The sequence below is a fragment of the Rhinoderma darwinii genome, chromosome 4 (genome assembly GCF_050947455.1).
Source record: "Rhinoderma darwinii isolate aRhiDar2 chromosome 4, aRhiDar2.hap1, whole genome shotgun sequence".
In the NCBI taxonomy this organism is placed as follows: domain Eukaryota; kingdom Metazoa; phylum Chordata; class Amphibia; order Anura; family Rhinodermatidae; genus Rhinoderma; species Rhinoderma darwinii.
Genome location: NC_134690.1, coordinates 190,493,138 through 190,506,339, shown reverse-complemented (window position 1 = coordinate 190,506,339; position 13,202 = coordinate 190,493,138). Strand labels below are relative to the sequence as shown.

The window sequence follows — 13,202 nt, the reverse complement described above, 5'->3', positions numbered from 1 at the left end:
CTGACATGGTGCCTAAAATATATTCTGATAAAAAGGAGACCCCAAAATCTACTAGGTGCTTCTTTACTTCTGAGGCCTGTGCTTCAGTCCATTACCACGCTAGGGCCACTTTGGGGATATTTCTAAAAACTGCATAATCTTGGCAATAAATATTGAGTTGCGTTTCTCTGGTAAAACCGTCTGTGTTAGATTTTTTTTTAAATTAAAACTGATTTTCTGCAAAAGAAATACAATTTGAAACTGTTCTTTTAATTCCTGTGAAATGTCTAAAGGGTTAAGGGAGACTTTCTGAATGCTGTTTTGAATACTTTGAGGAGTGCAGTTTTTAATATGGGGTGATTTTATAGGAGGTTTCTAATACATAAGAACTGAACTGGTCCCTAAAAAAAGGCTTTTGAAATTCTCTTGAAAATTTGAGAAATTGCTAGTTCTGAGCCTTCTAACGTCCTAGAAAAATAAAAGGATGTTCAAAAAACAATCCCAATCTAAAGTAGACCTATGGGAAATGTTAACTAGTAGCTATTTTGCATGGTATTACTATCCGTCTTACAAAGATATACATTTAAATTAATAATAATACAAATATGTGCACATTTTCACAAATAAACGCTGAATGTATTGACCAAATTTTACCATGAACTTAAAGTCCAATGTGTCACGAGAAAACGTTCTCCGCATCACTTGAAAAAATAAAACCATTCCAAAGTTATTACCACTTCAAGTGACACGTGTCAGATTTGAAACAAAATGGCCAAATCAAGCTTAGTCACTAAGGGGTTAAAGGAGTTTTCGCATGACAGACCAGATATGCCATTAATGTCTGATGCACATAAAAAAAAAAAAAAAAAGCAGCACTGTGTTCACCAGACTAGTGTGCAAGGAGCCCAAGAGCCTCAGGAGCCCAACTCTGCGACCTTTTGCAATCGAAAAAATAAAGTAGGCAACAATCCTAAAGTTGTAGTGCAGAAACAAGATATTTTATTCACCCATCTCCAAGCAATGTTTCTGCCCTGCATAAAAGCACTTTCTAAATCCTATACAGGGGCTGATACATTGCTTATGAGCGAATACAATATTTAGTTTCTCAACTACATGTCCAAGCAATTTATCAGTCCTCATATATATTCTTTAGAAAGTTGCTTGGACATAGGTGAATGAAATATCCAATTTCTTTACTTCAACTTCAGGATTGCTGCATATTTGTTTGATTTTACCATAATTATCTGATGGATGTGGGTCCCACCTTCTAAAACCCGCACCTAGAATATCTCCTGAACGGGGGTCCCCTGACTTTGTTTCGCCTAGTTAGCCTGCACTTGGCTGCCACGTTCAGGTAGAGAATCTGTGCTGAAGAGGATAGGATTCCGCAAACAAGCGAACTTGGGAGTTACGGATATATATCATAGCTTGCTACAGAAACCGGGCAGCTCTACCTGTTTTTGGTCCAAGTACTAACCATATACATTGGCCAGATCTTATCTGAATGTTAATTTGGTCAATGTCTTTTATACCTAATCCCACCGTTAAAGGGGACCTGTCTCATTGAAAATGTAGTCCAATCTGCAGGAAGCATGTTCTAGAGCAGAGTTTTGTTCGAAAATATTCAGTATAACTTGTATTTTATTCATTTAAATCTCTGCTCGTTCTGGGCTTTTAGTCCAGCTTTATTGACAGTCTTCCCAATAGGAGCCTACAGATATGGCTGTCAATCACGAAGTAGGACGGCACACTGGACTCCTAAGCCTGGAGAGAGCAAGGATTTAGATCTATAAATGACAAGTTATACTGAATATTTTCCCACAAAAACAGATTGGACTGCATTTTCAACGTTGCCGGTTCCCTTAAACGTAAACTGAATCAAACACATTATTGGGGCTTCAGCTGGTGGAAGTGACTGGCTGCCCAGGAGAAAGCAATAATAATGCGTTATAAATAAAGTATAACAGGAGACCCGCGGAAAGGTGCCATCTACAGAAAATCTGTTTTCTTGTTTTTTTTTAAAATAATTGTATCTTTTCTGGAGGAAAAAAAGCTCAGGCGTTTTTAGGACAAGCATTTCACCATATGAAGTGTTTGTGAAACTGTGTAACATTTAAGTGAGTTCACGCGGAACGTTAATGATAAAGCAGAGGGCTTCACCATGGCAAAATTGCATGTAATTAGATGTAAAAAGTGCAGATGTTTATATGCAATTTTGCTGTGGAGCACAATTGTGAATTACAATTTTCTCAAAGATCTTGACTACTTACTATTAAAACTCATCAGCAGTTCAGATATACACTATTACACTATTTTAGGGATTAGTAGTTTGAGTTCCTTCACAGAATAAAGTAAAAACTGCAAATGGTCACATTATAATAATTAAAAAGTTAACGCAACATTGATTTATTTTTATTTTTTTCTCATGTATGCTAGGGGTGGATGTTCAGATTAAAAAAAAAATTTGAGAAGGAATAAATGGTCCATCATCTGGTTTTAACTGGAAACTGGGCCATGACGTACGAAGATAAATATCCAGGCTACAATAATCCCAGTAGCCTTGTTGCCAGTAGTGTTGACAAATTACTGCAAATACACAACTTCTTTTAATACATTTATATAGATCTCAACGTATGCACATCTTCCTGGCCTCTAAGAAGAATGTATTCCCCCCCCCCTCTTTTATCACGATCCAGTCATAATCACTTATGTTATATTATTATATAAATTTATCATTACTCTTATATTTCTCTAATCCACACAAGGCAGTGTTTTTGGAAAATTCTTTAATACTGGTTAACCTGCAAACAGTATTTTTTAGGAACTGTCATGTATAGATATGCTTTAGTTGGCTAAATATTTTATTTATGAGATGTAGTAATTGGATAGAAAGGTCATGGGAGATTCAGACTTCTTCATTGTGCCCTCAATGTTAAGTATAAGAAGTTATTTCTTACCATCGTCCCTCCTCAGGTCTACCTTCACACAGTTTACTGTGTAAAAAAAAAGTTAAAAACAAACTTGGGCAACTTCTGTCCACTTTGCCGTTTCCCTGTTAGAAGTGGCTCCTGCTCTGGCAGTCACCAGTGACGCCCTATTGTTTGAATGTAAGACGATGTAAAAAAAAATAAACAAGATGACATGTATACCAGACTGCACCTCAAATATAAATGGAATAATTTTTTACATAATACAAAAACAGACAAAATCTAAAAACATTAAAAAAAAATCCACAACTATGTGCCGGACCCAAATCTCCGCCCCAAATAAGGTCCAAGGACAAACCACTAATGGAGAAAAAAAACTTCTGACGTGTCATAGTGACATGTCAAAAGTTTTGATCGGTGGGGATCTGAGCACTGAGACGCACACCGATCGCTAAAACTAAGGCAGAAGCGCTCGGGTGAGCGCTGAGCCCCTTAGTTTCTGATCGGCTTTTCTCGGGAAGCCGAGCAATTGGTGTGCGGCTCAAAGACTTTTTATAGAGCCCATACACCAATTGCTCGGCTTTCCTAGAAAAGCAGATTAGAAACTAAGGGGCTCACCCTAGCGCTTCTGACGCTTAGTTTTAGCGATCGGTGGGGGTCTCAGTGCTCAGATCCCCACCGGTCAAAACTTACGACATGTCACTATGAAATATCATACGTTTTGGAAAGTTTAGTTACTCTTTAATTGATAATTACAATGAAAAAGTAAGGTTACAATTGCCCTATGGAAAAATACTAAGTTTTCCCAAGGTTCTCGGAAACATTTAAAATTATTAAGGGTTAACGCCACTGACAACTTCTTAGTGAAGATTAGATAAACACATGTGCCATTACATCTTGTTCAGCTGCTTAGAAGAAGCACAGCTGTTTCACAATCCTGATGTGGAGAAAGCTCTCATAATTGTTTCTCCCAGAGGATTTCTCAAGCTTAAAGTGTATTTTATTTTCTTCTTACTTTATTTACCATATTCAATAGCTCTTCTTTGGTCTTAGTAGATCAGTGACCTCTAGCCACCGGTCTTGTTAAGCTAACCACTTCTCCTAGTGGCTTGTTCTCTGTCAATATTACTGAAGTTATGTCCTGCTGTTTTCATTTTTTTTTAATTTTCCTTTGTTTTATAGCACTGTTTATTCCAAGCATCCGATTCATTGTTACGTAAAGTTATTGGTGGACCTGTGGTCATTGCTGAACTTGCTGGCTGTATGCAGACCGGACAAGTCCAGCTATTTGTGTTTCATATAAAATAAAGATGTCTTTTGTATGTAAATAATAATAGTTGAAAGGATTGCTTGATGCTTGTAATTTAGAACCTTTATAACACTAGTACAGAATTATCTATTACGTTATTTTCATGAAAGCGTTGTCACCGCATTGTTTTTCAGATGGTTTGGATGGCTTGTCATTTTCCATCAGCTCCTTGACCTTGATAGGAATGTTTGCCACAATCACCTACACAGTAAGTTTTCCTTTTATTTTCTTCTTTGGTGTCCTGAAGACCATTTTCTACTTTTAAAATAGCCAGTTTTTTCCAGATTGGACTACTACTCCAATGATGTGATCTATCCTTTCCAATGAATGAATATTGCAAACTATTTTAAACATAGCTATATAGTATATAACTTGGCAGATTACCTATTTAGGAGTCTAGAAACGCTGTGGTTACTGTAATGGTGGACCGATTTGTTATTCTTCTGGCACAAACGTTTTATTTTTGCTATTTAGAAAACCACTTAAAAGGGGTTGTCCCAACTTGCCTCTATTAAGGCCTATGGATGTCCTAGTTGGTGAGGGTTTAACCCTCACTCTATTAGCCAGATTGGAGAGGTGCTGCTAAGATGAACGAAGTTTAATAATAATTTTGTATGGCCACATTTGCCGAGTGATATCTGCTGATCGCTATGGTGACTTTCTTTTGAGAATGGGGTGTTAATTTGGGAAAGGTCTTTAAATTATGCAATGGCAACTATTGAAAAGCCCTGGACCTCCTGATTTTTTTCATACAGAACTCTTACATTCTCTAAATGAGAGCTGGGTTGCTTATTCAGTGGCTACTATTGCACCCACTAGGTAACTGTTATTAAGGCATCTTGTAGACTGTCTCCATGACATTTGATGACATTGATATGCTAATGTGCAGTCCCAAGGAGGACAGGTGTACAAACCCAGATGAGTGGATATTCAGAGCTCCACATTTCCGAAATGCTCCGCTCCACTAGTTTGCACTTCAATCCCTTGATCCATGTCCCCTTCCTTCAGCTCTACTCCACATTTTCCCACAATTATAATATTTTATGTTATGCTTTCTCCTGAGTAACTTGACATGTTGGATAGGTTGTAGCTTTTATGTCTATTTTTATTTATTAAAAGTGGTTAGTTTAGATTTTCAGCAGTATTTTCCCTGCATGTTGTGTTTTGACTGATGGAACTACTAACGTCTCAGGATGTAGCATCTGCGCTTTCTTGCATGAATGGTGAATGGGCTATAGTATGCAAAGCACGTATTTCTCCTCCGAACTCTTGATCAGGTGGCTCTAGGGAAAGAGACTCTGCTGCAAATCATTGTGTTCTTTAGCCTTTTATTAAAATGTCATAGAATTGGGTGCCCGCTGCTTAGTTTTCTTCGTAATGTGCAGTGTCTGTGACTCAGTGGGGCAGATTTATTAATGATGTCTTTGGGAGTGGGTTTGAGTAATATCTGCAACACATTTTTTATAATATCTCGTTGCTCATAATGTCTTTCTAGCTCTGCACCAGGTCAGATCTGGAGTACATGAACTGAACTTTGTAATGCAATGTTCAATCTTTGGGCATTGATAAATGTTGGCCAACGATTTAGAAGCTACAATTGCTGACAGCTGTATGTAGCTCTCTGCATTGATCTCCTTACAAAGGGTTATGCAGGAGGAGTACACAGCTCGGTAATTATATGACCGCATCCCGCATCTCTGTGAGAGAGATCTCAAAAACTAGAAAGCTGTAACCAAAATATATTTTTTTATTCCCTGCAGTTGCCCATAATTCCCATTAGCAAGCTGCATTTTATGGTAGTCTAGTTTATACAAAGAGAATGCAGGCTATTAAAGACTTCCAACGGACACACAACCATTCAATATATGACCCACCGCCTGATCATTATAGTATGTAATACTTTATAGTCCGAAATCTCACCTTTTTAATTGTCCATTCTACAGCTTTTTTTTTAAATTTATTTTTATCCTTAATTTTTTCTGTTTAGGCTGTTTTTACACAGCAGTAATACAGCATTATGAAATCCATATTAAGGTGATCACATCCTATGGTGATCTAGGTATGGGGTTCAGGTGTTACAGCTTTAATACAACCTCTAAAACACAACTGTGTTACGGCCGAAGTTCATTTTGTGGATTAAAATTTGCATATTAATGAGGCTTTCCAATTCTAGCCTCCGTCTTTGTGCAGAAAGTGTGCGTCGAGCCGGTTTGTGCAGCAGGCTGGACTTCCAGCAATGTGACCTTCTGATTTGTCCATTTGATATTTCAAGTAGAAAACCACTTCATCAGCAAAATAACAAAGAGTGTGAAATAAAAATTATAAAATAAAACAACTGCTTTATGTAAACTCTGCTGAATAAGAAGATCGATTAATGTAAAACAGAACACCTTTTTTCAAGCGTACCTTCAGTCATACACGTAACGTCTTAGGCTTCGTTCTCGTCTGCGTTGGAACTCCGTTCATGGGTTCCGTCTGAACTTTCTATCTCTCAGGGGAACCCATGAACGGAATCCAAACTGAAACAAACGGAAACTATAGGTTTCCGTTTGCATCACCATTGATTTCAACGGTGATGGATCCGGTGCAAATGGTTTCCGTTTGTGACCGTTGAATATCTTGAGTATCTTACCCTAATAGGGATTGACCAGCTATTTATAGTCTGTAGAGGGAACTTGCCATTTCACACAGTCCTGTGATTCCAGCAGCCTCGACACTACGTCAAGCCATGTGTAAGAGTGTAGTCACAAGGGAAGGGGGAGGAGTGGAAATTAAAACATGAGCTAGCACACTTTTATTAACTGGATGTGACCCGGCTGCAGCTCCATTATATCTATCATGGTAGCAATAATATCATTCGTTCGGAAGAAGAAGAGGTCTACAATACAAATGTCTGAGCGTTTTAAGGTCCCAGGGGCCCCTTCCCACTGATCATAAAGTGATGACATATCCAAGCGATATGCCTTCACTTTATAAGATGGGAATACACTTTTAAGTATGTATGTATTATTTGAGTGTGTATAAAGTGCTAAAACGCAGGGGAAAAAAAAACTACTCCTCTTAACGAGTTTTGCGTGATATATATATATATATATATACACACACACACACACACACACACACACACACACACACACACACACACACACACACACACACACACACACACACAGTAATACATTATGCCCTGAGGAAGTCAGTTTGGCGAAACGCGCGTCGGGGCGCTATCACTTCGGGCCGCAGTGTGGGATCACACATACACTCACCTCTATGGGTAAGCCTGCTATATAAGTTATCTGTACCTTCAGTAGATCCTTCTGGACCTACATATATTTTGGACATCTACCACCATTTTCTCCTTTTGGCCTGTTGACCTGACTTTGACTGTTTTTCTTTCATTTATCTCTATCTTGGCAACACAGGGTTTGCAATTCTCTGACCCTGGGCACTCATAAATATTTATTGATATGATGTACTAAATGTGCCTTTGTTTAAATACATCTGTTGTAACATTGATAGGCTGATTATATGTGCTCTATTCACTATTGAGACCTTTTGACATATTCATAGTCATTGTCATGTACAACAGAGCTATGGAATACATTCATCGTAGGACACCCTAAATCTATTGGTGTTATAACCCACACTGTTCTTTTAGATCTCCTTGAATTTTAACATTTGTAATTATGTGTTGTATGTCCTAATAAAAATTTGTATTTTCTCTCTCTTTTGGCTTCTTGGTCCTAATAAAGTTTTTCTCAGTATACATGAAGTTTGCCTTTAATATTTAGTGGGCTGCTTAGACACTTGATAGTGGCACCTAACCCGTCACCTAACCGGTTGAGTCTTTATATTTAAACACACACAGTAATAGTAGAGGACAAGTAACAGCACCAGGACTTCAATAATGGAGAGATGTTGGTTTATTCACCACAAAGTGGACAGGATGAGCAAATTTTCGGTTAACACCTGAGCCTTTCTCAAGCTTGATTCATCCTTGTTCTGGTAATGTGCACATGGCCTGATATTCAGTTTGCTTTGAGTGCTGTGTTTCTTCTCCATTTACTTCGAGATATCTAATATATATTTTGGAAAGTTTGTTTGAAGCCTGATTTTTCATTGGTTTAAAAGCAGTCCATGTGACCTCTGCAGCCTGTGATTGGCTGCAGCGGTCACATGGGATGAAACGTCAAACACGTAAAAACACCGTTAAAAATGCATTCCACGTTTTAAAAAACGCTAGCGAATTTACATGCATTTTTTTCATGCCGTTTACAATGGCAGACAATAACCCTGTGTGAGTAATGCTTTAAAGTAGTAGCAAAAACAGACTTAGAGCCCTGCATTAGTAGATAACTGGACATTTCCTTCAGTCTAGAACGTTTCTGCAGGTGGAATCGGTAGGGAATTGCTGATGCAACCTGCTACTGTATATGGATGTATTATGTAACTTAAGGCACGTATATGCTAATATGAGCACGAATTAATATTGTCTCTGCGGGTGATGCCAGTAATAGAGAAATTATTTATTTTGTATTTTACAATGCAATACCCATGTGCGATTGTGTTCATTTTATGAGTGAAATTCACTGTCAAAGGGGTTGGCCCCTTTCATTTAAAGTCCTGGAAGTGTTGCTGCATTGCTAAAATGTCTAAGAAAACTGGTTCTATTGAGAATAATGTGTATTTACTTTTTCAGTGTTATCGTTGCCCCCATGCCATGTTCGGTTTCATGGCCCTGACCTGTTTGTGCGGGAGGGATTACTGTTTTCAGGAAATGAGTGCCTCCCAGCATGCCTTACTATCTTTCCCTGTAACGTCCTTTGTGTCTCCCAGCACTTCTCCTTCAGCTCCTCGGGCGATTTCCGCCTTTCCCCTCCCCCAGTCACCTCCTCCCCATTCTGCATGCTCCCGTCAGGCTTGCGAAGAATACACTGTCTTTTTTTTCATCCTTCATAAAATAAAAATTGGATCAAAAGCACAACTGACTGAGATTGTTGGTACTCCTACTTTGTATTATTGAACCCCCTGCACACTGGTCGGAAATGCTGCAAATTTTTAGTGCACAGAAAAACTACAGCGGATTACTGTACTAGTCATGTGGATGAGATTTTGAGCAAATCTCATCCATAGGTTGCAGGACATTTTCCGCATGAAAATCAGAGCATGCTGCAGATGTTTAAATCCACAGCGTGCTCATTCTGTCACAGATGTTCATTGCAGATTTCACCCTTAACACGTCGATTTTGCTTCGGATTTGCTGGGGAAAATCTGCAACAATTTTGGTATGTGTGTGGTTACCCAAAAAGAGATCCATTTTCAGTCCCAGATTTTTTTTGCTCAGGGACCATGATTGAATCGGTGTATTACTTATATACTATTCTGTGCACACAACTGTAAGGCCAGATTAACACGAGCGTTGCGCATTTCAGACATGAAAAACTGCGGTTTTTCACGTCCGAGGTGCATCTGTGCTCTGCGCTGCGGGATGCAATATCACGCATCCCCTATAGACTTGAGTCTATGGATGGATGCCTGAAAAAATGGGACATGTCCTATTTTCTCACGGGCCTTTCACATGATCTGTTGAAACAACGGCCGTGTGAACGGCCCCATTGAATTACATAAGTCCGTGTGACGGCTGTTGTTTCAACGGCCGTCACACGGACGTATAACGTGTTAGTGTGAATAAGGCCTTAGACATACAGTTCATTATTTTCTATGTACGTACCACGATCCTTGTAACTGAGGGCATGGACTCCTCTTGTAAGCAAACCTTGCTGCCATCTCCGCCATAGTCACAAAGTGCATCATGTAGTGACAGAATTTAGGGACCTTTTAATATAACAACACGTGCAACTCCTATCTATTTATTAAATATATTTCTCTAACTGAATTTTGATATGGTAGTTTACCACTTAGCCATTATAAGACATATGTTTAAAGAAGCACTCTGGGGTTGTGCCCCCCCCCCCCCACTTGTTTCACATTGCGTCTCACTGTTTTAGGCTGCTATGAAGTCACATGATTCTCATTCTGACTCCTTTTATCCTACGGTGCCTGCTGTAGGGACCGAATGTCAGGTTCTCAGTTCAAGTCTGAGATCCTGGGTGTGAGTATAATGGACTGATGTCCAGTTTCTAGAGTAGGATCTGTCTTGTCAGAGTACAGATCATGTGACCCCCCCCACGGCGGCCCGTAAAACACAAAGCCAGGTAAGTCCATACACATCACTACATTACATTTACAAATGGGGTGTGAAAAAACTCCAACCCGGAGTTCTTTAAGGGAGGTTGTATCACTAGGTATATTCAGGTTTGGGTGTAATAATTGCTTAAAGGGAACCTGTCACTAGCATTCCACCTATTGAACTCTACTCGCTCGCTGCTACAGTCAAAAGTTCATTGCCGTTATCCCCTCTCTTAAACTGCTCCTCTGACCATAAGTAATGGTCTGCAAACGTTTTGTGCATTTTCTGGGAATAATCCCGCAGTTTTGTTCGATCCTCTTATGCCTGCCCACCGACAAAAATTATCCCTCCCTGAATGACAGAATCTCAACTGAGATTTTGCGCATGCGCCTGGCATGTATTCTCAGACACCCTTCCCTGCTTCGTCTGGGTCTCAAATCTAGCTACTGTGCATGCGCCACTATGGTGTCCATTTGTGCGCACGCATCAGAACAGGACATTGATGCACAAGAGCGGGATTTCATTTGTGCTGGGGGGAGTCGAGGAGCGGTCAATCAAAAGCAGGGTGGCGGGGTTAACTCGGAAAGGCTTGAGGAATGAAGATATGACTCTCATTAGCATACGATGCAGGAACACAAAAAAAAAACTGAATACTAAAGGTACAGAGCCGACTAAAGATAATTATAGGTTACATAAAAATTATTTTTCATCCATTACCACCAGGTACTACTGGTTTAATAGGTGAAATGCTGGTGACAGGTTCCCTTTAAAAACACATTATTTATTCTCATGCATATGGAATGGTAATGGTAATACTATTGCTCCTAAAGACTGATTCTTACAATTGATACCCACTTCTAACAGACATTCCCATGTATATGGCAGGGTCTTTTGGGATTGCTTACACTAATACACTTTTTGTGTGAGCATATTTGATTGATACTCATGAATGAGCTCTTTTCACTTGATATGCATCTTACTGCATTTACTATTTATTTTATTTTGAGACTTTTTATTTTTATTTTGATATATATTCTATAATTGGAATATTCACTAGGGGGCAGTGTTATTCAATTTATGCTGGGAATCACGAAGGTTTCCTGTGTGTCTGTTTCCCAAACAAGCATAAAATAAAAGATCTATTTTTTTTATGCCATTATTGCAATATTTATTATAACATTTGCATCTATTGTATTATTTAACTCCTTCATTCGAAATTGCTTGTGAGAGAACAAAGTATTGTTTTTTGGCCATACATGGCACACAAAGAAAAGGCATGAATGAACTTGTGTGTGTATATATGTGTGTGTGTGTGTATATATATATATATATATATATATATATATAATCATTTGTAATGCGAGAGAGATTGTCTGTAAAAAGTGTCTTCTGTGGTGAATGGTGTCATTATACTCTAGTTCACTGAAACCAATGTGTTTCTGAAGGAATAGCATTGATTTTCAATGTCTGTGTAGCAAGTATCTCCATGTTGCCATAATGCGCTGTGCAGCGATAGCAAACTGTAGGTGTCTGGTACCTGCTACATTTTATTTTTCTCGAAAGGCACATCATACTGCATATATTCTTCCTAAAATGTGTTTGTCAGAAGCTCCATTTCATTTTGCTTTTCCTTCTAATGGTGCCCTATCTTCCCCCCCCCCCCCCCCATGCCTTATTTTTACGTGTTAGTGGTTAGTATGTGTTTAAAAAAAATGGTTGCCCTAAGTTTCAGGTTGCAATTTTCATTCCTTCATGAATTTTCAGACCCCTTGATATTCAGTTTACAATCTGCTTCTAGTTTCAGACTTTTCTCATGTGGGCATATCCTTCCCAGTAAAACCTGCTGGATGTGGGCTCTGTGGCTCCAGTATGCTGCAGTCTTTACTACATTAGCTCTCATAAACTAGCACAGCTTCATCTCTTTACTGCTTTCCCGTTGTGCAGACTGATACACCCCTATGTGATTTCCTCACCCCACTTTAGATACTTTTCCTGCTAGTGAGTATGGTTCCATTTCTCCATACTCTGCTATCTCCGCTCTCCTCCTTAATTCCTCCTGTGTGATCTCCTCTATCTCAACAAAAGGGGTCAGTGGTAGTAGCCCTAAGATGCACACCTGCAAACAGGAGCTTCACTCCACTCCTCTCGTATACACAGTTCAGCAAACAATTATAGCAGGACATGCATAACCATAACCTCTTATTCCCGGCTTTAAAAATTGAAATGACGTACTCACAATGCAAGACGTTTCACTTGGACGAAATTCGGTCCTTAATTTTCTTATTTTTTTCCTTTGTTTTAGAGTAGAACAAGTGAAGTTCTGCTACTCATGCCTACACACCTCACGATACATCGGCTTTCCGGGACAAAGCCAAACAGAGACAGAGTACGGGCTCAAAGACTTTCTATTGAGCCTGTACTCAGGCTTTTTCCTCAAATCAATGTATCGAACGGAAACAAAGCAGCTGAGCACTCACACTAGCACTTCTGCCACTTCGTTTTAGCGATTGGCGGGGGTCTCTGTGCTCGGACCGCACCAATCAAAACTTCTGACATGTCACTATGACATGTCAGAAGTTTGTTTGAACGGTTAGTTACAAAGTTGCTTAAATTTGAATTTAGGAAGCAAATGAACAAGAAAAAGAAAACACAATGTTGTCCATAGCCCTATTGCTGCTGGGACAATTTTTACACTATTGACATACACAAACAAAACTGAATTAAAAAATCATATATACTCTTAAGGGGGAACCTTACGACATCACATGATAACCAAGGTTATAAAAACATTATATAT

The 13,202-nt window shown here is 39.0% G+C and overlaps 1 protein-coding gene across 1 annotated transcript in view; it reads left to right on the top strand.

The window, feature by feature from the left end:
- LMBRD1 (LMBR1 domain containing 1) overlaps nucleotides 1-13,202 on the top strand; it is a 205,278-nt gene that overhangs the window by 87,043 nt on the left and 105,033 nt on the right. The window contains exon 7 of the mRNA XM_075864151.1: nucleotides 4,350-4,423. Coding sequence (XP_075720266.1) covers nucleotides 4,350-4,423 — 74 coding nt within the window. The remainder of the gene's footprint in view (nucleotides 1-4,349; nucleotides 4,424-13,202) is intronic.